Here is a 23,411-nt window from a genome sequence, read left to right as displayed (position 1 = left end):
ACCAGAAAATGCAGCCAAAAGGCGACAAGCCAACAAACTTTATGAAAAACTCATAGAAAAGCAGATTTTTTCCGACTAGCGGAAAAGGTGGGAAAAAATGGTAAAGGTTTTTGGTTTTGCTATTCGTGTCTTCTGCAGTTGATATTAAATGAATCTGTACAAATATTTTTCATTTGTTGTTCCAAAGGTTTTTCGTTATTTTTTTAAGTTTGGCTCAGGTGCAATCTGCAATTATATTGCTAGACTCTGAACGCATTTGACATAAATCAAAGGGATATCGAAAACATGCGTAGATACATCAGAAATAAGAAAAACGAATAGACACTAGCTTATCAAAATAAAATATAATTTAATAGTTTTACACCAAAATAAAATATTTATTTTATTTATTCGTCATCTTTATGTTGATTAATGTGTGGTCTTTATTTGATTGACATATATTTATCTCATCACTTTAAATTCAACACAAATAATTTACGTAGTCCATTCGTTGTAATAAGAAGGGAAAGCCGATTATGGCGACCTACCAAACTTGTATTCGTCTTCACTTGCTAATAACAAGCTAAGCTTGGACAGGATGTGGGGTCCTCAATTTGGGTCACCCTCCTTGGCAGAGCCTTGGATAGCACTATAGTTTTAAGGCGTTTACCATTTGCCCTCAGGGGAACCATTTGCGAGCCCGGGAGAGGACCTTAAGGATATAGCTTCGACGACAACAGCGAAATGCATTTACGGCGTAATCCAATCACGGCAATAATGAAATGGTAAGTGCCAGACACAGGAGCCGGAGGTGAGGGCTTAAGTGGACTCCAATGTGGGCGAGTCCCAGTTGGAGCTGCATTCGGCGGCCGGAAGCAGCCAGCTGGCCAGACAGAGCTTCGCCCAGCCGAAAATGCAACAGATTCCCAAACAGAAGGGCTCTTATTCCCTTTTTCTGGGTCACGTTTTGTATTTTGCGAGAGCTTTTCGATGGAGGTTGAGCCATCACACTGGAAAAAAACTGTCATAATATTGAGACTTCTTTATCTTATCTTAAAATTACTTAAATTTTTACTGCTTAAAAATGTATATATCCAACCCAGAACATGAAAAGTAACCCCGTTAAATCGAAGAGAAACAGGAATATTTGTCTTGTCTTTGTATTGAGAATATAACAGTTTTATGAAAAATTTAATTTTATAATTTGATTAATTATTAAATTTTATATATTCTTTCTTACATTTTACTTCTTGCACATTTTAGACGAAACCATATTAATGTATTTATCAACATTAATATCGAATTCCAAACAATACTTGTACTTATTTTGCCTAGAGAAGATGTACAAACATTTACTTATCGTTAAAAGTATGACATCGAAGCAAACTGCGTTCAAAGCAAAGAAAATTAAAAACAATTCCGAGCACACTGGGGGCGAAAGGTTAAACTCATAAAAAGTATTTTTGTTTTCTCCAGTGCGGTTAACTGGGATTTTTAATAGCTCACGTTTCAGATTGCTAGCCATAGCCGACTTCCAATCGTTTTGACCAACAATCCCCGTTGTTAACGCTGATGACAATGACGGTTCCCTTTGGCGTTTAAACCTCTTTTTGGGAGGCCTTCGAGCTGCCCCTGACATTGACATCTTTGCAAGAACCCCGGTGGCATTACGTGGCAAAATCGATGAATGCACGACTGAGAACAATGGAAAAGACACCTGCAATCAAGAAGTTACCTGCAAACCACAATATCCACAGATCTAATTCAATTGCACTCCAGGTGCAACCGCAAAAGTGAGATGGGTTCGAAACACACAAACTAATCAACTAATTAAACCCGAAATTCAACGCAATGCAATTCGCCGCATTTCGCCACATAAATCAAGCGGCTTCTACTTTAAGTTACACAAACTTTTGCGGAAAACCCCAGCCGAGAATCGTGGATTCATGGGCCAGAAGAAGCGAAGCTTTGAGAAGTCAAGAGTAATAATGATACAGATGCCGAGGAGGAAAGTAAAATAAACCAACCAAACCAAACACGGAGAATTCTCACAAATTTGCACTCGAAAAAGTTGCTAAGCTGTCGTTTCTTTTTCCCCAGCTCCTGGCTTACGCAAATCCCCCAACAAACAGCTCAAAGCTCAAACGTTCTTGCCATTTATTTATTTTTTTCCTTTCAATGAATTGCTTTCCCATATTTGAGTTAACATTTTCACTCCTCACTTTTCACTTTTCACCTTTCGCCTGCAGTCTAGTGAGCAGGTGAGCGTACGGATATTTGAGAATCCATTCCGACCCAACTCTTTATGCTGGCGCGCTGAAACGCATAAATCAATGGGGGAAAGGCAAGGAAAGCAAGCCGGGAAAGTGGCAGAGAGCCAAGTTCCTAAACTTGATTTAATGCCGGTGCAGCGGGCAGAATACAATATATTGGCAGGTTGTTCTCCAAAGTGCGCTGGCTTAAAAGCCCTTAACTCGACTTCAGTTCAATCGTATCCAAATAAATCAACAACAGCAGCACCACGAAAAGAAGACTCCCAAGGCTCACACAAAAGCCTTGCATTTGTTCCCCGACAAATGGATGGTGGGAAACGAAGTTGTCAGTTCTGTAGCCTTTCAGCCCTAAATGCAGATGGTATTGCAGAAAGGATTTAATTTAATGAAGGGTCGATCAGAAAGCTCGATGAAGACGTTATAATTTTGAAAAACAATCATAACATTTTTTCCATCCCAAGTCAATTTATGTCAAACGTGACAACTGTTTTATTTTAATATATTTTACTTTAAAAAAAAACAACTATTTTTCTTTGTATTAATATTTAAGTTTTATTTTTTTGCAAGCATTCTAAGTGTTAGGAAATAAAATTTCATTTTTGAAAATTTTGTATTCAAATAAAAATAGGTTAATGAAAAAATCATTTGTTTTTCAAGGCTATGATATCTTTTACTCTTTAAAAATGAAATGATTGTAACCCGGTAAACTTCCCAGTAAAACCCATATATTTTATACAAACATTGTTTTATTGAAACTTTTTCAAGCACATTCACTTTGTGTAATTTAAATCCTTAGCATAAAGTACAGAATATTCAGCTCGTTTCATGAGATGCTGTTTGTCAAACAAACATAATTTAATTATTTAGTATTACCCACAAAAGCATACTCACATCAATATTAACACAGTCGCATCTTAGCATATATATATATATAGTACATATATATACAACTATTATAAGGGAATATTTATTTATTTAAAAATGTGTATACTCTAGTTTTTCCCCTTGATTTTTGAATTAAAACCCAGCCTTCGACACCCGCGTTGACTCATCTGGTTTCATCCTTCGTCGGGTGCCCTCATAAAAAGTTTTTTGTTTCACATTTTACGAGCTGACTTACTTCTGGCTAAGCTACTTATTTTACGCAATCCCGTCTAATTCGTTTTTAATTGCATAAATCGGTGTGATTACTTAATTGGATAATTATTAAATATACTACAGAAGCAAACATTTTCTTTAGTTAAGGTAAGTTTCTGAAACAAGAATGCATTTAAAGTTCACGTGTATTATTAGGAAGGGGCTAGAAAATTCATTTATGTCTTAGGGTAAAAGTTTTACTGGCAGTAAAATATCCAAATACATGCGTGCGGTTATTTATATATCATTTTGAAATGCAACTTAGAACAATCATCAAATTTATATTCTATTATAAAACGTTTCTTAGAACAAGCCTAGAAAATAAACTATTACCACTTTAATATCTGTTTTGTCGTACTTAATGTAATCTTTTTCAATCCCTTCAACTGCCATATATTGCTGGTATATCGTTGTGCGGTTAAGGATCCTTGATCTTTTTTTTTTCGAATCCAATTATGGTTTTAAATTTTTAGACACAATTAATACTGCTTAGTCTCAATTCATTATATTTATCGCGAGTTTTCAGATGTGTTGTGGTAGAAAATGATTACAAAATCTATTAAATGCTGTATATACTTTGTATTACAATATATTAAAGTGTTTTTATCGTTTTATTTATAGGAAATTCTTGCTAAAACTGGGTTACAAATCTGTTTGCTGCATTGCACCGGATGACCTCCTGGCGGTGGTGCAAAAGGCCTCCTGCTGCTCGCTCAAACAAATAATCAAGTTCTCCGGCGGAGCTGTCACTTTGCCATTGGAATTGCAGGATTTCTGCGTCACCGTGGTTCCAGTTTTCTCCGCCGTCGTGGTCGAGGATGTGGTGGTCGATGAATTGTTGTTACCAGCAGTCATTGGCAGCAGCGGAGGCATCTGTGGATTGGTGGACAACCGGCGCTTGGAACCACCCCGCTTTCTGCTGCCCTGCTTGGTGAAAACACTGGGCTCCACCTGCAGCTGAGCGTTAATATCCTGCTTGTTCATGCAGGTGAAGGCCTTGAAGAAGCTCTTCCGGAAGTTCTCGCTCAGGAAGGCATAGAGTATGGGATTCACGGCCGAATTGGAATAAACCAGAGCTCCCAAAAGCAGAAATATGAGTATCTCCAGCCGAGAGAGGTCCCTCTGAGCGGGATTCGAGTGAATCAAGGCAACCTGGGAGATCCCAAATTAAAAACTAAAACAGCCTTTATAATTAGCTGGATTTAATTACCTGAGAAATCCAGTGGGGAAGCCAGCAAAAAATGTATACACTTATTACCTGTAGAATGATTAGGGAAGGAATGTACTAAAAGATTTTGGAAACATTTCACCATGATTACCGTCAGAACCAGTCGGGTGACTTTCCGATGAGCCCTCCTCTTCTCCTTGGACTTGGTGGCCTGTTTGGGACCCACCGACTGCAGTTTCCTTATGACCAGATAGTAAAAACTGAGGATAAAACACAGTGGAGTGGCGAATCCCAGGAAAAATGTGTAGAGTATGAAGGTGGTGCCCGAGTGCTTTTTGTACGCGTCTGGCCACATTATGTTGCAGGAGTAGTTGATGCCATCCTCCTGCTCCACAGTGCTGGCATACAGGATGACCGGGAGCATCAGGACCGCTGAGGTTGACCAAGCAATCGCAGATACTATCTTGGCTATATGCAGGGTTCGGTATCGGGGTGAGGAGATCGGGTGGCACACGGCTATATACCGATCCGCGGACATGATGAGCAGGAATATCGATGAGGTGAAGGAGGTGATCGAAGTGCTGACCATATAGGCCTTGCACATGAACTCCCCGAACCGCCAGCTGCAGATTCTCATCGTGTACAGCAGAAAGGGTATTCCAATCAGGAAGCACTCATCTGCCACCGCCAGATTCAGGATATAGATATTCGTGACCGTTTGCATTTTGGAAAAGCGAAGCACCACATAGATAACCAGGGTATTGCCAAATAATCCTATAATGCAAACAAATCCATAGAGCACCACGGTGAACAGGTCGGCAAAGGAGTTCCGGGTGGCTATGCAGTGCTGATAGGTGGGCAGTTCGGTGCCATAAAGAGGCTCCTCCGGCTGAATTGTGGAGCTACCACTAACCCATCGTTGGTTCAGTTCCGTGGTAAATAAGCTCTCGTTGGAATTATACCAATTTGTGGTGTTCACATATGAATCGGGGGTCATATCCCCGTTTGCCAGCTGCAGAATGCCCATCATCAGCCACGTAAACATTTTTCAACCTCCCCGCTATTTAAATTTAATTATTTTAATCAGTTTTCCCCTGGAGTTGCCCTCTTTCGTTATGGTTTCGCATGCTGGCGTTCCTGCAAAACAAATTTCATTATTGCATAAAATATTTTCATACGTGTTTGTTTGCCTGCTTAATTATTCTAAATATTTAACTTGCATCGTGCATATTGTGCTGGCCAAATTGATTCGCTACTAATTGAAATGTTTTTGGACTGGCATGAAAATGTTGTTAAAATTGTTAGATAAACCAGAGGCTAACTTAATCTAGTCAATTGGCTTTTTTCACAGCCATTTGATATTTCCTCTACTGAATGAGGCTGAATACTTAATTGGAATTTAGTTTAGTCAACAAGTTTTGAATGGCTATTGGGTATAAATGGCAATTTAAATTTTTTGCTGTAGTCAATTAACGCTCAGCTCAGATCATTGATTTTGAAGTCTTTAGTTTCTATTTCTAGGATGCCAGTTATCGTAAACTGTTCTTTAATTTTTGTTCAATCATCCAAGTCTTGTTTGCAATGCCACTTCACATTCAGACACTTTGGCAACTTTGCAGAAACTTTTACTTGCATTCCCAGAAATTAACTTGGGAATGAAAAGATTTCTCCAACATCTTGTAAACCAATGAAACTTTGGAAAAAATATTTCAAAATTATATATACTGTTTGGGACCGTTAAAGGTCAAACTCATTTGCGCAGAAAAGTTGGATAACATTTAATTTCAAATTAAATTGTGCCTAATTTGTCAAGACAAACAAACCAAGAGCCAACAACTTTTTAATATTCCACCCACCCCACACTCGACACCTTCTGTTAATAAATTAGGAATAAGGAAAATCTGTGAATCATTTATGCAAATATCAGGTGAAAATATTTGCCTTTTCAAGCTCGGAACACTTAAGCCGTCGAAGGTCAGCACTTGATCCTCATGGTTATGTATTAGGAGATAGAGAATTTTAAGCCGCTTAGTTTGTGTACGCATTCCGCATCAGAATATTGTTGACTTAGCCGAAACACATGTGGGGATTACAGCCCAAGTTGGCTTTCATCAGAATGAGTTTGTCCTCGTTAAGCTAAATTAAAATCGCTGTGCATATAAGTCAGTTAATTCCAAAGTCATAAATCAAAATTTGGCCTAAGCTTTGCTGACAAGGCTTTTGCAAACTAATCTTGGCTCAAAGTGTTGGATGGCAAGTAGAAAGGGATTTAGTATATTTTAATATGTCAAGGAATTAAGCTCGAAATTCTTCTTAACAAAAGGGAAACAATTTGAAATTTGCAATTTATTATATTTAGAAAATGTTTATAGTTTCACCATTCTTAATGTAAGGTAGTTGAAAACTTTAGGCACCTTCAGGCCATTTAATCGTGTGCATTAATTAACCTCAAACTAAAATGAATGAATATTCCATATTAATTGACATTTAATATGCAAGCCAGGCAACAGTACTTTCTGTACATTCTTGTAAAATAATCAGTAAACTCAAACAACTGTGTAATTTCAGTTGATTGCCATAGTGTTCTGTATCCCCAGCACATCAATCTTCTCAATATTTGTGGGCCACAAATCGTTGCTAAGAGCAATTAAACATGGTTCATTGGATAGAAATGGTTGCAGCCGTGTTCAGGTGAGAATGATTTCAGTTGTGCAGTCAATTAGAGTTATATTTGACGAACATTCTTGAATCTAATAATAAATCCTGAAGTTGGGTATCAGGGGAGACAATGGAACATGCTGATAGCGTGTATTCATTGAATATTAAAGTTGGTTGCATAAACTTGAAGCCCTACATTTACAAATAATTTATTACAATAATTTTGGTAATGTATGGACCAATTTGGTTGAAAACCTTGACCAAAAGTAAACTTTGTTTTTGTTTTGTCTTCCCCAATTCATCTAGCTCGGAAAGTTAGGTGAATTTGAACCACAAAGCAATAAGCAAAACGTTTTCAATAATTTGCTTGTATTTTTAATTTGATTAAAAAGAAAAAACATAAAATACAATTTTGATACACAAAATATATTGCCTATTGTAGATAAGTTTTCACACATATTTTAAGTCTTAACTTACTCAAAGCCTGTACTCTGTATGTTAATACTTCTGTTTTCCGATATCTGAAGGTATTTATTTCGCAATATACCGCAGTGTCACGTGCCCCTGTTTGTTTGCACAAGGAATTAAATCCCAACCCAACGACAGGTGTAAATTCCCCCGGCAATCTCGCCCAACGCAATCATCACCGTTGGCTCCTGAATGGTTGTTCGACATTTATTTTTGCTGTTGCCGTCTGGCGTTTATTGTTGCTGTAAGTGCAACTGTTATCGGCAAACCGCAATGGAGGCACAAATCGCAAGATTGCCCGGGTTCCAAGGGTCCTCGAAGGGGGAAAATGGGGCAGCCACATGTGCTGCAATTGTGTCTGCAGTTCACTTGATGACAGCTAGCATGCGGCTGAAACTACTTCAAGAAAGGTGCTGACTTTTTTCGTTAAGAATAGAATTGCAAACGGAAAACAAAATATATTATCTATAAAAAATTTAGTTATTAAAAAATATATTTTAAAACATTTGCAAACATTAAGGCGGAAGAAATAAATATTGAACATTCTTTCGATTTTAATTAAAAATAATTAAAATGCATAAAATGACATTTTTGGAATTAAAGTAACCCTACCTTTATTACGTTTATTTAACATAATTTAAATATGATTTTAAATATGATTTTAAATATGATTTTAAATATGATTTAATATGTATATATATAAACATTTAAAAACATTTCCCAAACATTAAGGCCGGGAGAAATGAATATTGAACATTCCTTTGATTATAATTAAAAATCTTTAAAATACATCACATGACATTTTTGGAATTTAAGTAACACGACCTTTATTATTATTATTAAAATAAATTAAATTAAATAAAATTAAATATGATCTGCACATTAATGAAGCATTTTTAAATTATTTAATTATATTTTTTATCTTAAACCTTAATATTTTGTACTTCAAGATTTTGTGGAATTTTTGTTTGGTTTTTGACTGTTTTGATCTATGCCTTTTCTATTTTGCCATAAATACAGAATTTATATTCATTCTTTTTTAATTGTTTTCATTTTTGTATTGTTTAGAATGTGGCTGTGTTGAGGTCTCAGCTGAGCTTAAGGTGTACGCCACCCTAAGGAAGGTGATGAAGCCATCGTCTGCTCATCGGTCCCTTGACCACATTTTGTCTGCTTTCCCTTACTTTCTCCCTTACACTGTATGTTTCTTCGTGACTTTGTATTTCAGGGTATCTGTGTGTGCTTGTTTGTGTCCTCTGCGCGCTGCGGCATTTATTAAAAATTTATGCATTTTATGAGACCCTCAAGACAAGGGTCTCAAATGCATTTCCTTCACAGCTTTGCTTGATGGACATGCGTTGAGACCCTTGACGATGTGAGGACAGGTTATAAAAATCAGAGTTTTGGCTTAGAGAGCTTATTTGGTTAAGAAGTGGGATCATAAAAGACACAGCAGGCAGTCAATACGAATCTTGATGTTGATTAAAGTAATCCATACTTCTTGGGTTTATCCGTTAATCGGACTGTTCTATCTTTTATAAATCACTCTGTAATTTTAGTTCTGATTGTTAAAGTTCATATCATCCAAATTAATTTTCCATTCAGCATAACTTTATAACTATTCCGCTCATATAATGTGTCCTCATTGATCGTTATCTTTGCCACCAAACACTGAGCGTTTTTGCCTAATTTACAAGCTCAGGGCCGTTTGCCTGCAAATGTGGGCTTAATTAATTAAAACTTTATCAAAAGTTTACACAAGCCGCAGTCGCCGAGAATTGGCAAGTGTGGCGGGTGTTCATGTGTTCGGATTATGTTACCACGGAGCAGGCCAAACAAGGCTCGGCACTGTATCTATGGCCAGGAGGAGTGCGGTTAGGGATCCACCAGGAAGGAGAGGAGTCGCCTGGCAGCCAACAGCTTGGCAAATGTTTAGCCGCTCGCTTTGGTTTCAAGCAGCGGCAACAAACACATTCCAAGTAATTCATGGGCGGCGGTGGGCGGGGAAATCGGAAGGGGCAGGAAAGCGGACGAGCCAGAGGCATGCGAGGAGCATAATTTTTGGGATAAACACCAAGTACAACATGCACACAAGCCAGCTCCGAACACATGTTTGCACTGGAAACAATTTACCCTTTAAAAAAAACATATCATAAAAAAGGGTACAATAATTTGTTGAAACATGGCTCACAGGCCTATGAATAGTTTTTGGAGAATCCTTCAAGATTGTACGTTTTAAATTTCTTTAAACATTAAAAAATATGTTTATATTTAACATAGAAAAAATATTAATGTTACAAAAAATTAAAATATTTTTGACTAAACCTTCTCTAAACTATGAACTATTTTTTGGAACCTGCGTATTTTTCAAATTAAACGTATATTTAATTAAAGATTAGGTTTGGTTTATATATTTTTTTAAACTTTTCATGAATACCAAATTTTTTTTAAATAACTTTCTTTCATTCATTTTTTTTAACTCTTCAGAGTATTTAAATAATATTATTTACTTGTTTTGTTTTGTTTTCTAACAAGATGCCCCGAAGTGTAGGGACCACCATGACATAATAAAGCAGCGAAGCGCACACACAGTGTGTTTATTGTCGTCCCTAATGACACTATCTCCGAACTGGGCCATACTTTTCCCGCAGTGTAAAACGTACAGCCTGCCTGTGGATGTATGCAAATATGACTAGCAAATTTGCATGTGTACACAACACAAACCAAACACACTCACAGGCTGCCGGGACCCGCACACACACAAGCACACTTGGCATTGGCTCGTGTCAAGTGCACTTGGGGTAGGCAGAGGTCCTTGTTTTCGGATTGGTCCTGCCTTTGGACGGGGGCCTTTGTTTATGGACCCAGAACCCGGGCACAAAGTGCAACATAAACAAAACTCACTCACCTCAGCAGCAGCCACTGAAATCCACCCAGCTCAGTTGCACGATAACTCGGTTTTTCGGTGGCGGCGCACTTAATCTTTGGGACACATTCTTGGCTTTTGGCCACAGGTTGCCACTCACCTGACCTTTGGCCCCCCATGAAAACACTCTAAAACATGTGTTGCATAACAAACACGGCAGAACAGCAACAAAAACAAGAACAGCCCCCGGAAACCGACAACAACAAGTGCAATTATAATCCCAGCGGCTTTTGTATTTGAAACGTTTCCATTTTGCTGCACCTGTTGGTTTTTGGGTTTGAGTGGCACCCACTAGAAAGCCAAACAAAATGCGGGATAATCATCCTTTGTTACATTTTTAAAACAATTAAGCCGTGGGTGTGTACTTAGCAGCACTCGCCTAGTACTATCCTTTGTTTCGCCATTTGTTGTAAATTAAGCACTGAAACTATAATGTAAAGATTAAACAATAAAAAAGAGTTAAGGTGTTCACGGATTTTTGTTTTTTTGTAATAAAATATGGATAAACAAATTGCAGCTTGAGCACTCAGTCAAAAAAATATATATATTTCTGGGCACTTTAGTTGTTTGCTTGGTAAATGGGTAATCAAATATGCTTTTATTTGATGGCTATAACTGCTCTTATCTTTAAATCCATATATTTTGTAGAGAAGACTATAAAACTTCTTTAGTTCGCTATTTAAAACTGTGGAATATTGTCCCCTTTATTTTTAAAAATATCTACAAGTTCGGTTCCATACAAGAATTTCTAAATATTTGACATTAAATATAATAATAAATAAAAGATCTAATCAAAAAATACATATTTTTAACCACTCCAGTTGTTTGGTTGGTAAATGGGAAATAAAATATACATATTTTTTTATTGTGAATTAAAATGCCAGTATAACTAGTCGTATCTTTAAATCCTTAGAGTTTGCAGAGATGACTGTGCAATTTTGTTAGTTCGTTATACAAAACTGCCTAATATTTTCTCATTTTTGCTCCAAAATATCTAAAAACTCTCTTGCCATTTTTAAATTGCCTTTTCATTCCAACCCACCTTGCCATAAATTGCCATCTCCGCCTACTAAATGACTGTCTGCTGACTCTCCTTTTGCGGTCAGTCGTCCTTCGAGTGTCCACACACTCAGGATGCGGAACAAAAAACCATCTGAATGCGGCTGGATGTTGCTCACACATTGGGCTCAATTATGCCGGGTGTCTATTGTTAACCCATCTGGGGAAATAATGGCGCCCAGACTCTGCATGCGGTTTTCCCCGGTATCCTCCATTGGGTTCCTTTTTTATTTACGGCAGCCAGGGCCCGCCAGGACACTCTATTTGCTCTATTCCCTTCATTTGTCAGGAGTGGAGAGTGTAGTGGAGGATGAAAGGCAACACTGGCTGCCCTTTGGTACACATATTTGCACCTGTGCGGAGCGAAAAAGCCAGGTGGTGGAGCCTCCCAGCTTGTGTTGCCTTTGATGTGGTCCCCTGTTGTTGTTTCATGCCGCTCCTGGCCCAGCCCCTCGGTTCCCTCCGGTTTTTGTGGCCTCAACTGCAGGCGGCTTGCCAAAAACTGAAATCTGCCACCGCTTTTCCACTCTGTTTCTCATCCCATGTAGCTTTGTTCATTGTTCAGCCGCACCCTCGGTTCCATGGCCTCCGACTTATTCTTTTTTCGCTGAATTCAATGGAGCCTTGGAAAATGTTTGTCAATTGCATGCTAAACTGATTTGTCACAGGATATGGGGCGTGTTAAGGATAGCTTCACAGTCTGCGGAAGTGTTGTGAAAATACTGCAGAATGTCATGCAATCTGTTAGCAGTTAAAGTGTTTATACTGAAATAAGGTCCTTATTTTTACACTTCATACCTCTATACTTTATGAGGAAAATAATAACAAAAGTGTTTATTAAAATTGCTCCTAAAAATCTACATTTTTTTAATATACATTCTTTATACGTATTTCAAATATATTTAATACTCAAGCTTTAGTTACTACAAACTGCAATATTTCTATAATTTAACCCCAATAAAATAAATCCCTTACTTCACATAGCAGATACAGTGTATCTTTTATTGCCACTTAAGTCACCAAATTACGGGTCCATTTTTTTCTATCTGCAGGATGAGCAGCACACATTGCCCTAAACCCGCTTAGACAAATTGTAAAAAAGAATTAATTCCTCCGTTTCCTTTTCCATTTCCAGGGACACTCTTTCCGTAAGCGGTTTACACTTAAGCCGCCTAAATTTCCCCCAAATGTGAGCCACCATTTAAAGCTCATAAGAAGGGCGATTTGAGGCGAAAATCGGTTTATCAAATATAGGTTTTCATAGCTTCCGCGGGTAATCCTTTCGCTAATCCAATTTGCCGGAGTCCCTGGCAAACAATTTGGTTAAAGTTCAGACCTCATTGAATGGCTTATGGCGCTTAACACTTGCGCAGCCTGCCGATGTGCAATTTATGGAGCACTCATGCCCCACACCTCCCCCTCAAAACACACTCTGCAATTTGCATAAATTAGCACCAAAATATAGTACCGCCCCGCAGCCTCTGATTCGATGTGTTTATTGTTCGCTGCTGGATGCACCCATTACCAATGTGTTCGCATGGGGACGCCTCGATAGTTCCGCTGGCAAATTTAACATAATTCTAAAGAGACCATTGACAACAATTGGGCTGTATTTAGGGGTATCTGGGGGGCGCATTTAGGGCCCGGGGTGAGTGTACGGATTATGTTGCATATGTTGTGGGCCAGCGGATCCATGCCATGCAACCAGGCTCGCAGCATTTTCACTAATTGGGAGGCAATCGAAAATCCTTTGTTACTGCCGTTGCCACAGGGGCTCTTTGGGAATTATTTTGTGTGAAATATAGGCGCTTCTTGGGGTTTTTAGCCACGGGTTTGCGGCCTATATGCGCTAGGAATTATTGTGATACGTGTTCCATATTTTGGCTAAAATTTAATTTTAGATATTACAAGATGACTTAAATATTTAGGAAAATTACAGTTGTACTTGGTTTATAAATTGTTTTTGTTTTATAGAAGGTATTCTGCCAACTAACTAACCGTTGTCCTCATAGGTTAATTGATAACTAAATGTATAAGTTATGAAGTTTAAAAAAATTTATTTGTAAAATTAATAATTAAAGTTTTTTCTTAGTAGTGTCACATTCAACAGATTGAAAATTTTCGAAAACTAACTGAACCAATTAACATCACTCATACGCCCCGTTTACCATACATATATATGTGCAGACTGGAACTCTAATACTAACTTATTTCAAGTTCAATGGATTAGCTTTTAGTTTATTTCATTTGATTTAATTCTGATTTAGAAAATTTTCACGTTTAACATATTGAATATCCCCACCAACTAATCGAACCAATCAACATCAATCAATTACGTCCTGTTTGCCCTCCAATTGAATATTCCTCCTGAAACTCTCTTCCTGGGCTATTTGCTTTTCACTCGAGGGCCATCGCAGTGACCTTTGACTTCAATCGAAGTTCTCCGTTCATTTAATCATACAAACGGCGTTGTCATCATCAGCAAATGCCATTACCTAGGTAAATAATATCAATGGAGATGTCGCTATTTCCCAGGGGCTAGGGAAAAGAACGAAGCTGAAGGGGATTTCTCGAGGCACTTGCCACTTTTGATGTGCCCGACGTGTTGATTGCCGTCAGCTCGCTGACCAGCGATAAAAATAAATAAATAAAGCGTCAAAAAGAAATCGGAGAAAATGGATAAATCTGTTTTGAAAAGCAAAACAAATCAAGCAAATGGCAAAAAGGCAAATGGTCGATTGACCCGTTCGTGTTGTTAGACTTTCTTTCCGCTCGGTTTGAAGTGCAATTAGCAGCTTGAGTAGCCAATTAATTGTAGTTTTTGCTGATTGTTTTTGTTTTGCCAGCTTCTATGCCATTTCGTCTTCAACAAATTCTATGCACTGGTTTGGTAATTCCTTTTATTTATTTAATTGGTTTGATAGTTGGCATAAGGTCATTTTAAGAAACTGAAACCTGAACAGGACAAAATGATATTATTAAAAATATTTTAATGCTTACTAAAAATTTAGTATAAAAAATGTTTACAACAATCCCCAGCTTATTTGAAATTTAAAAACAATAAGTTAGTATAGTAAGAAATTTGGTTTTCTTTTAAGGTTAAAAAAAAATAACATTTTGAAATAAAAAATAGAAAAGAAAAACATTTTATAAAATTTTTTTGAAAGCGCAAATTAAGCAAAATTGTTTTTAAAATACATTCAAAGTTATTTTATATATTTCTCCCTAGAACAGAGTATTATTTCGTCAGGTGTCCATTTTCTCTGTTTTCCCCGTTTTTCATTTTGTTTACAAAATTTGCCAATTCTGCATTTTAGTGCGTCTTGTTATTTTTGCTGGTGTTTTTCCTTTTTAGCTCGTTTCGCTCAAAATTCTTCTGGCCTTTTGCTCATTGAAGTGTTTGCAATGCTCTTTTTCGCAGCCACGGCCAACAGGATTGCCGTTTCTGTTGTTGATTCTCAATTTTATGAGTTCAATTAACCAGAAGCCATGAAAATAATAAAAATGATGAACTTTTGCCAATTTCAGTTGGATGCTTTATAACCGTTTGGCTTCGGAGAGGGAGTGGTATTTTGCACTCAGCAGCTGTGTGACCTAGACAAGTCCTCGGATAATAAATATAATTTCTGTATCTGGGCCATTGTGCTGGCTCTCCAATTAACGCTAAATCATGCTCTTTATTAATTATATACCCGATTATGCTGGCATAGACGTCATTAAATATTCTATCATATAAGCTTTGGGTGGAAATCCAATCAATAAGGCTAGATATGGATTGGGGGTCGTTCGGAGGGTCCAAGGCTGAGGCGATGGCCTAGTGTCAATTGGGCAATCATTCATTTCGTCATTGCCATCAACGCCGCTAATTGAATTGCGAAATCGAATCGGATGCGTAACGAAATTGATCGCTGCCGACTCTCATGCAAAATGATTATTCAAATGGAGTGAAAACTCCAGCGGAATTGTTGACGGGGTCTAATCATAGAGTTTAGAGGGGATTGGGCATTGATTGATTTAGTGACTTGCATTTTCGTCCAATTAGTATAATGTATACCTTGGGTGATAGAATTCTTTATCCGGTAGATTTATGTTTCCTTCAAATTTTAATGTAGGAAACTGATTTTTAAACTTAAAGGATATGAAACTGTAATAATCTTAATCATAAAAACAAACCGTAAGTTAATATTTAGATGATTAAATAAATCGTCAATGTTTTACTAAAAATACGTTTTTTAAATATAATAGCTTTGCGGCACCAGTAATTTGGGTATTAAATATTACACGTACATAAGGTATCTGAAAGTATACATCAATTTTTTTCAAACTCAGAACTGCAATAATCACTGCATACTTTTAGACACCACTCTTAAAATCACTTTTTCATCAATTTATAATTTATGTTTATAGGGAAAATATGTACAAAGGTTTTAAAATCACCTTTTCATCTAGGTGGTGTCTTTATCCTCCTTCATATTCGAATTCCCATTACATTAATAACCAAGTCCCCCTCACAACACTGTTATATGACATCCTTTGATAACTTTATGCCCCAGCTGTACATTGAGTGAGCCCCCAGACTAATCATTTTCGTATATACTTGCCCATCACTATCTACTGTGAGCCATTGTTGTTTTTGCTTCGGGTGTGACTAATACTTTTGTTTTAGTTGTGTTTTCCTGCCGCCGGTGGCATTGTTATCGTCCCTGCTCTTTTGTCGTCATTAACGTCAGTGCGGCCTTGTTTAATTTGAACATTAATCATGGTCTGACTCTTGACGGGGGGCCAAAACTGTAGGGCCCGCAGGGAAACGCTTGCAATATTGCACCATGGAAAAGTTGCACCTTTAATGAAGACAGGCAGGTTCTTCTTTTATTAGTTTTCCCTACGGCCTTGAGTTGCACATGCGCAGCGAAAGTTCCGATGAACAGAATGAAAAAATGGATGGGAACTTCGGCGGTGGCAAGTGCCAACATTCTGATGGGTGGCCAACCTTTGACTTGCTATTTGCTATTTTTCATTACGATCCAGAACTCATCCCTTTTTATTATTTGTACTTTGTCTATATATGATATATGTGAGGCAATACAATATACAATGTTCCTATTTAATTGGGTTATATTAAGCCATTTTTAATCGAAAGTGATCAAATAGGTTTAGGTTTACAGAATTTTACCGAACTATTTATAGTTGAATTTAATCTAAATATTAAAATATATTAACATTATCACTCGTTGGTAGATCTATCAAATAAAAAAATGTTATTTTACTCTAATCATTAGAAGTGTAAATGTATTCCACCTTTTGGCTTTATACCACTTTTATCAATAAAAAGTGGATAAACATTTTTCACATCCTGGGCTCCAGTTTCTTTCTCCACCCCCACATTTCCAATCATCAGAAACTGCTGGTTCACATTAATTGACAGTTTTGCCATCAGTTGGCCCAGATGGAGCCTCACTAAGTCCTCATTAACTCATCTATCATGATGATGTGGGTGTTTAGACAGCGCCTCCCTGGCCTTGCTCCGACTCTCATTAATTCTCTCTATGTAGGCCATTGCAATCGGGGGAGGCAGAAACATCGCAGTTGGATGTGATATCTGATACCCCTCTCTTACCCAACTTAAACGCATTTCAATTCCACAAATCCTCTAAAAAACACTAATTGCAGCAGACCTCTCTAATACAGAGCTCCTCTTATCCGGTTCATTTTTTACTATTTTGATTTTTTTACTTTTCTCGGGATAAGTTGTACGTGACCCTCCGCTCAATTTAACCCCTTCTTAGTTTATGGGTCTTGTCCGTAATTAATTGCAAAAGTTTCCTCGTGTTCTGTCGTCTGGTGCAGAACAAAAAGTTCAAAGTTGATGGTGCTGGGAGGTCCTACGTCCGCAAGTGATGAGTAGTTAAAAACTGAGTTGTCAATTATGATGAATAATTATTGGAAATTCTCTAATTAGCTCCACAAAACTTTATCCGAGGGGCTGATCCTTGCGGAAACAGTGGTTTGCGTCATTTAATTAATTATTTGTAAAATGCGATGGAAAACTTTTACTTAGTCACTTCAGCTGGAAGTATGACATTGTAAAAGTTGGCAGAACGCGCTAATTACAAAAGTTTTAAATTGGAAAAAAATAATTTTATTTAGTGTTTATGGTGTTTGAGCTTTAATAGACAGTGATAAAATTGCATAAAGCAATTACTAAAATGTATATAAAAAAGCCTCTTACTTAGTTGAAAACCTTTTGTTTTTATTTGTAAAAATATACAGTAAATAATAAAACAACAAAAGCAAAAAAAAAATATATGGTAATTTTTGTAAGATTCCCCTTGCTGTTAAATATTTTTTCTACGTGCTATGCTTGGCTAGGCCAATTGAAAGGAAAACCGAAGTGTTTTATCATATTTAATAGAAAGGCTGACTTCAGACGTTGCAAAGAGCACATTTCCATTCGTGGAAATCCCCTTGTGCTCTGACTATTTCCCGAGGAATTCTTGTGCATCCTTGGCCATCAATTTGCAGGCACCGGCTGAGGAGGAGCCACATCAGCATCTCTGGCACTTGTTCCGCCATTTAAATCCGGGGCTCATCCCTTCCACTTGCTGGTGTCCTTGTTCTGGGTTAACTCGGGTCCTTTGAGTCGAGAGGAAATGCTATCATTTGGTGGCTGTCATCGTTGTTTTCGTTGTTGCTGCTGTCTGTTTGCCTGACGCCGACGAAAGGTTAAGGCATGCATCGCTTCCATCAAATTAGACGCATTTTCGACGCGCTTTGTCTGTCCGACCCTCTCCCTCTAGCCCACTTTCCCTGTCCCTTTCTAGCTGACGGCTTCCGTCTCTTTTCCCCGCCCTGCCATTTGCCACACTCCCCTTCTCGCTTTGGCAATTTTCGAGCTGACGCCGCTTTGCCTTTACGTTTTGTCACTTCATTTGCACTGAAATGTCAATGTCTGGCTCACTCCTTCCCTTTCTTCTTTCCTTACCTCTTGCTTAGACTGTTCCCATTTTCACTTTTTCAATGGTTCTCTGTAAAAATTGGGTGCATTCTTTTATACATTTCTTTCCTACTCGTTTTTTGCAAAAACAAAACAGCAAATGGTGTATAAAATCAAATCCTTTTAAACTAAATTTTAGTAAAGCAAGTGTTGTACAAATTTAAAACCATAGACCTCTTGGGTATCATCAATTTCGTTTATTATAAAAATATATAATTTATATATAATTTAATTTTTAAATTATTCCCTTTTTAAATTCTTCGGATCTTAAAGATTATAAATGAGTTCAAAACACTAAAATGGTCAATTTTCTAAAATGATATAAAAAAAGTTGTTCTTCGAAATAAGTTGATTTTATATTAAAGAAATTTAATAAGTTGTCTTTTTGGGAGAAATCTGAATATTTAAGTAATCCGAACATCGACTAATGACCGTTCATTATTTCAAAGATTTTTTAAAGATTGTACTTTTTTATAGTGGAAAGTTTGAAAGTCAGAGTGCTTTTTAACTTTGACTAAATGAATTTTTTCAAGATTTTTCATAGATTGTACTCTTTTTTTTCTAGAAAGTTAGAGTAATCCCAACCTCGACTGATATCCATGTTCTATTGCAAAGATATTTAATATCTGGAATGTTAGAGCACTTCGAACCTCGACTAATATCCATGTACTAATTCAAAGAGCATGGCCAAAAGGCAGGAAGGAAGCAGTTTTGCTGCAATGACGTGGGCGGTGTTTTTTCGGTTGGTTGGGTGGGTGGCTAAGTTCTGGAGCTGGGAAGGCGGCATGGGATTGGATCGCAGGGGCTGTGTCCTGGCGTTAAAAGAAATCTGTCTGACAAATTACACGCCCCGAGTTGCGGAGTCGCAGCAGCAGCTGCTGAAACGCTTCGTTTGCTCCTCCTCCCCATGACTTGCTCCTTTATTTTCGCCTGCTGTTTGCGTTGTCTTGCCATGCTGCTTCTTGCTCCACATTCGGACTCAGGCCATCAGAGCGATTGACTGAAGGATTGGGCCAGCGCACGTCATTCACTCAGTCAGTCAGCTAGCCGGCGAGTGCAACGGCCTTTTGATTGGGCTATATGGCCATGGGGCGGTGGGTGGTCTCCCGCCTTTAGGTGGATGGGTTCGGTTAGTTGGTTTCGGTTTTAGTGGACTTTACTTAGCTGGATGAGCTCATCCGCCGGGTTATCTTCTTTTTCGGCATGGGTTTATTGGTGTGAGGGTGGGGAGAGGCTAGCAGAGCTTGAGTTTCCTATTTAATCTATTTATAGGTACATTAAAGGGTGTTCTTTATAAAATGGTAGTCCCTGGTTTAGGTCACTTAAAAAAATCATTGTAAATATGTATTTTAACCATTTACCAAATTCATTCCTATTCTGCACATCTCTCAAAATCAATTAATCAACTTGTCTCCGTTTCTCAGCACAGTATTTCTCTGCATAACAATCCCTACCATTCCAATTCCGCTTTCCCTAATTTGTCAAATTTTGCTTCATTTCCCGAAATCCGTTCTGGTTTTCTGTGACTGCCACTGCTGGTCAGCCCTTCTCAGTTTCCACATCATCGGAGAAACCAATTCCTCATTCCTCCCCCTTGGCAAGGCATCTCAAAGAACCCAACCCCTTTCTCACAACACAACACAAAACATTCAACAGTTACAAATTGCTATTCGCACAAAATTTCAGTTATCTGATAAATTTCATCGCACACAAATACAAGCATTTGAACGTGGGAAATGGAAAACCCACACAGGGAAAAACTGTAACCGGTAAGTTTAGATAATTATATATTAAAATATAATGAAATTATCACTAAAATATCTTGTTCTTGTTAAACTTATGATTTTTCAAAAGATGTTTTCACACAATTTTTTTTTATATTTTGAATATTAAATAAATAATATTATAAAAGTAAAACAATCAAAACCTATGAAAAATAATACTTTAAGAAAGCTTAACTTCTTTTCAAATTTGTTGTGTTGGACTTTAATAATTTTTTTTTTTTAAATTTGAAGGCATTGGAACAATTTTTCCCGGTGTAGAGAAGGAACCCGTTTTAAACTTCCGGGCCGTTGACGTCCGCCTGCGAAATTTTGCTTACCGCTTGAATATATTGTGTCATCTAGCCACTCATCCTCTCGGTTCCGATAAAATGGCACAGCACGCACTTTTTGGGGTTCTCAAAATATTTGGCAAACGCTTCTGCAATTTCTCGTATTTCCCGCTAATGTTATTTTTCACTCTCTGTCCGATTTATTTGTGTAAAATATTGTTTATTTTCCTTGCGTTTTGGCTGCTAATTTGCATCAGAAGCAGGCAGCCAGAAAACCCCCGGGGTTGTGTATTTCCCGCCCAACTTTTCCTCCTATTTTCTCGTTCGGTTTGTTTTTCGCACACTTTTATCACAATTTAGTTTTTGGCGCTGGCGAAAGTTTTGTTGACTTTGCCCTGGGTTTGTTCGTAGTTTGGGTTTAGTGGTTTAGTGGTTCAGTGGCTGAACTGCACGTTCCGGCATTGTTTTGCATACTGCGCGCCGCATTAGCCGGCGAATTTTGTTGTGGTGCATGCGAGTTTTCCGATGCGAGTTTTCCGACTGCAGAGTCGCTCGTTTTCCCAGTTGCGCTCGGTGCTCGGCTTTCAGGTTCGTCGCCCGATTGGCCTGATGCCTGATGCGTGTTGCGGTCTGCTGCCGTTTTCCCAGCTGCAATTTCCCTCGGATTAACAGTTGGTCGGCAGAGAGACAGAAAGAGCTGGGTGGGGAAACTCTCCCGCCGGAACTTTCTCTCTTATACGAACTCTCACTTTCGTTGGCCAACAGTCGGCTGTTAGCGGGTGCAGCTCTGTTACCACTCCTGGCAGTAGCTTGTTGATTCCAAGGGGATTTCAAATATGGCTGTTAGTTTTGAAAATCAGAATATTTCTTAAGTTAGGTATACCTATTTAAAATGTAACTCGGTTTATCTTACGCATACTTAGGTTTTCAAGAAAAATGAGCTTATTTATATCAAAATCTTACTTTTTCACTGCAAAACGAATTTTTTAATTTGTTATGTTTATAAAAGAAGACTAGGCTTAAAAAAATGTATAATTTAAGTCATTTCTAATATTTTATTTAAAGTATTTTTATTTGCAGTGGCTTACTTTTCATATACGTAATGTACTTAAACTGTTCACGTCAAATATCCTGCCTCTAAAATTGTTTAGAAAAACATGTAAGCTAATACTTTTTTAAACAAAAATACAAGTATGTTGTATTATATTGTAGGTATCCTAATTTTGCTTAATTTTGTGTCCGTATGTATTTATTTTATTTTTCTGAGGATGGCTTACCTGTTGTTCACGTAATAAAATATTTTTGTTTTTTACGCAATAAGTAGTTTTTGGTCATATATTTAAATTAATTTCCCATGAATACAATATTCTTTTTGGTTCATTTAACTCATAATATTATAAATATTAATGTCAAATTGGCATTGGAAATGTCAATGCAATAATTAGTCCTGCATATTTACTCGAATTAGCTTGCATTCGCAGAGCTTTGATTTCTGATTGATTATTCTGCGCTTAATTGCATGTACTTTTCAGGTATCTGAATCCTTGTAATTGAAATCCTAATTTACATGAGCCAGAGAATTAAAAACTAATGAGGTGAAATTAAATTTAGGTGTAATTGATGCAAATACAGGCTATTTTGTAAAAATGATTACTGTTTTATAATAAGATTTTAATTTTGTTGAATTATAAACACAGAAAAAAAGTTCATTAAGGCATAACATAAGTATAATTAGTCAGGATGTAGTTGTGTTAAATTAAGTCCCCTTAAAAAATTTTAACTGGTTTATAATCAATACAAATATTTTTTTCAACTATTAAAATGTGATAGGTGGACCAGTTTTGTTTTAATTTTTTCAGAAATCCTTACCATCTTTCACCGAATGTTGCGAAAGTTTGATAACAAATTTGTCTAAAATTTAATTTAAATTTGGAAGGTAATTGCGTTTCATATACTCATCTTTTTAAAACCTAATTTCCTCTTCAGTTTATGGGTAAATAAATCATTGCTGAGCAGTGCCACCATTTGTCTTCGTTCCCATCTCGGAACCCAACCTTAAGATGCCTCTGGCGCTGAAATCTAATTGCTCGGCACTTGGATAACTATCCACCTGGCCCAAGCCAGGAATAAGCACTCTGCCTCTCCTAGTCATTAGGAGAATATCAAATTTTCAGTTTTTGTTCGCACTCAACTTGCAAAGAAATTGCTGAAATAATTTCCATGTGGAGCCAGTTAAAGTTTTCTTTTAGTAAAAAGTTCGACTTGGTTGGAGGAAAGTGAGAAAAAACCAGTCGCAAACATATTGAGGCAAATCCAAAGAGATGGGGATGGCTGAAAGAAAATCTGGGGGAAGAGTGACACAGAAAATATGGCAACTGTCGACGTTCCTTGGAGTCGGGCTTTAGCCTGGCCTTTTGAGCAAAACTTTTAATCCTTCTGGTTGAACTTCCAACAGTTTGCTTTAAGCCTTTGCCGTTGACACTGAAAAGTGCCTTAAATTCTACCGAAATTGCGAGCTGTTTATTGTTTACCATTCCTCAAATCCTCAAAGTTTTAGCCAAAGCATAGTCCCCTCTGCGTGGCAAGCAAAACTTTAAATTAAATGATCAAGCATAGAAAAGTTTGTATGTTTTAAATACCACTCGAAGGGCTTTTACACCCGGAGAAAAATGTTTTTATAGATTACTAGTTATATT

At 37.4% G+C, this 23,411-nt stretch overlaps 1 protein-coding gene across 1 annotated transcript; it reads right to left on the bottom strand.

Annotated features, from left to right (window-relative positions):
* Positions 1-3,035: 3,035 nt before the first annotated feature.
* On the bottom strand, positions 3,036-21,535 carry LOC108028146 (somatostatin receptor type 2). The gene is made up of 4 exons (XM_017099803.3): positions 20,764-21,535; positions 4,709-5,694; positions 4,600-4,647; positions 3,036-4,541 (listed from the first exon to the last, which is right to left on the bottom strand). The coding sequence occupies exons 2-4, from the start codon at positions 5,600-5,602 to the stop codon at positions 4,032-4,034; spliced, it is 1,452 nt and encodes a 483-aa protein (XP_016955292.1). The 5' UTR covers positions 5,603-5,694; positions 20,764-21,535; the 3' UTR covers positions 3,036-4,031.
* Positions 21,536-23,411: the final 1,876 nt, after the last annotated feature.

This window comes from Drosophila biarmipes, chromosome 3L (assembly GCF_025231255.1).
Source record: "Drosophila biarmipes strain raj3 chromosome 3L, RU_DBia_V1.1, whole genome shotgun sequence".
In the NCBI taxonomy this organism is placed as follows: domain Eukaryota; kingdom Metazoa; phylum Arthropoda; class Insecta; order Diptera; family Drosophilidae; genus Drosophila; species Drosophila biarmipes.
This window is presented reverse-complemented; position numbering and strand designations above follow the sequence as displayed.

Bases quoted from the DNA above. Each gene is read 5' to 3' on its own strand.
- LOC108028146 (XM_017099803.3), bottom strand. From the start codon at position 5,602: ATGTTTACGTGGCTGATGATGGGCATTCTGCAGCTGGCAAACGGGGAT. The intron at 4,648-4,708 runs GTAATCATGGTG...ATCATTCTACAG, and splicing joins TCACCCGACTGGTTCTGACG to GTAATAAGTGTATACATTTT. The intron at 4,542-4,599 runs GTAATTAAATCC...GGGATCTCCCAG, and splicing joins TTCCCCACTGGATTTCTCAG to GTTGCCTTGATTCACTCGAA.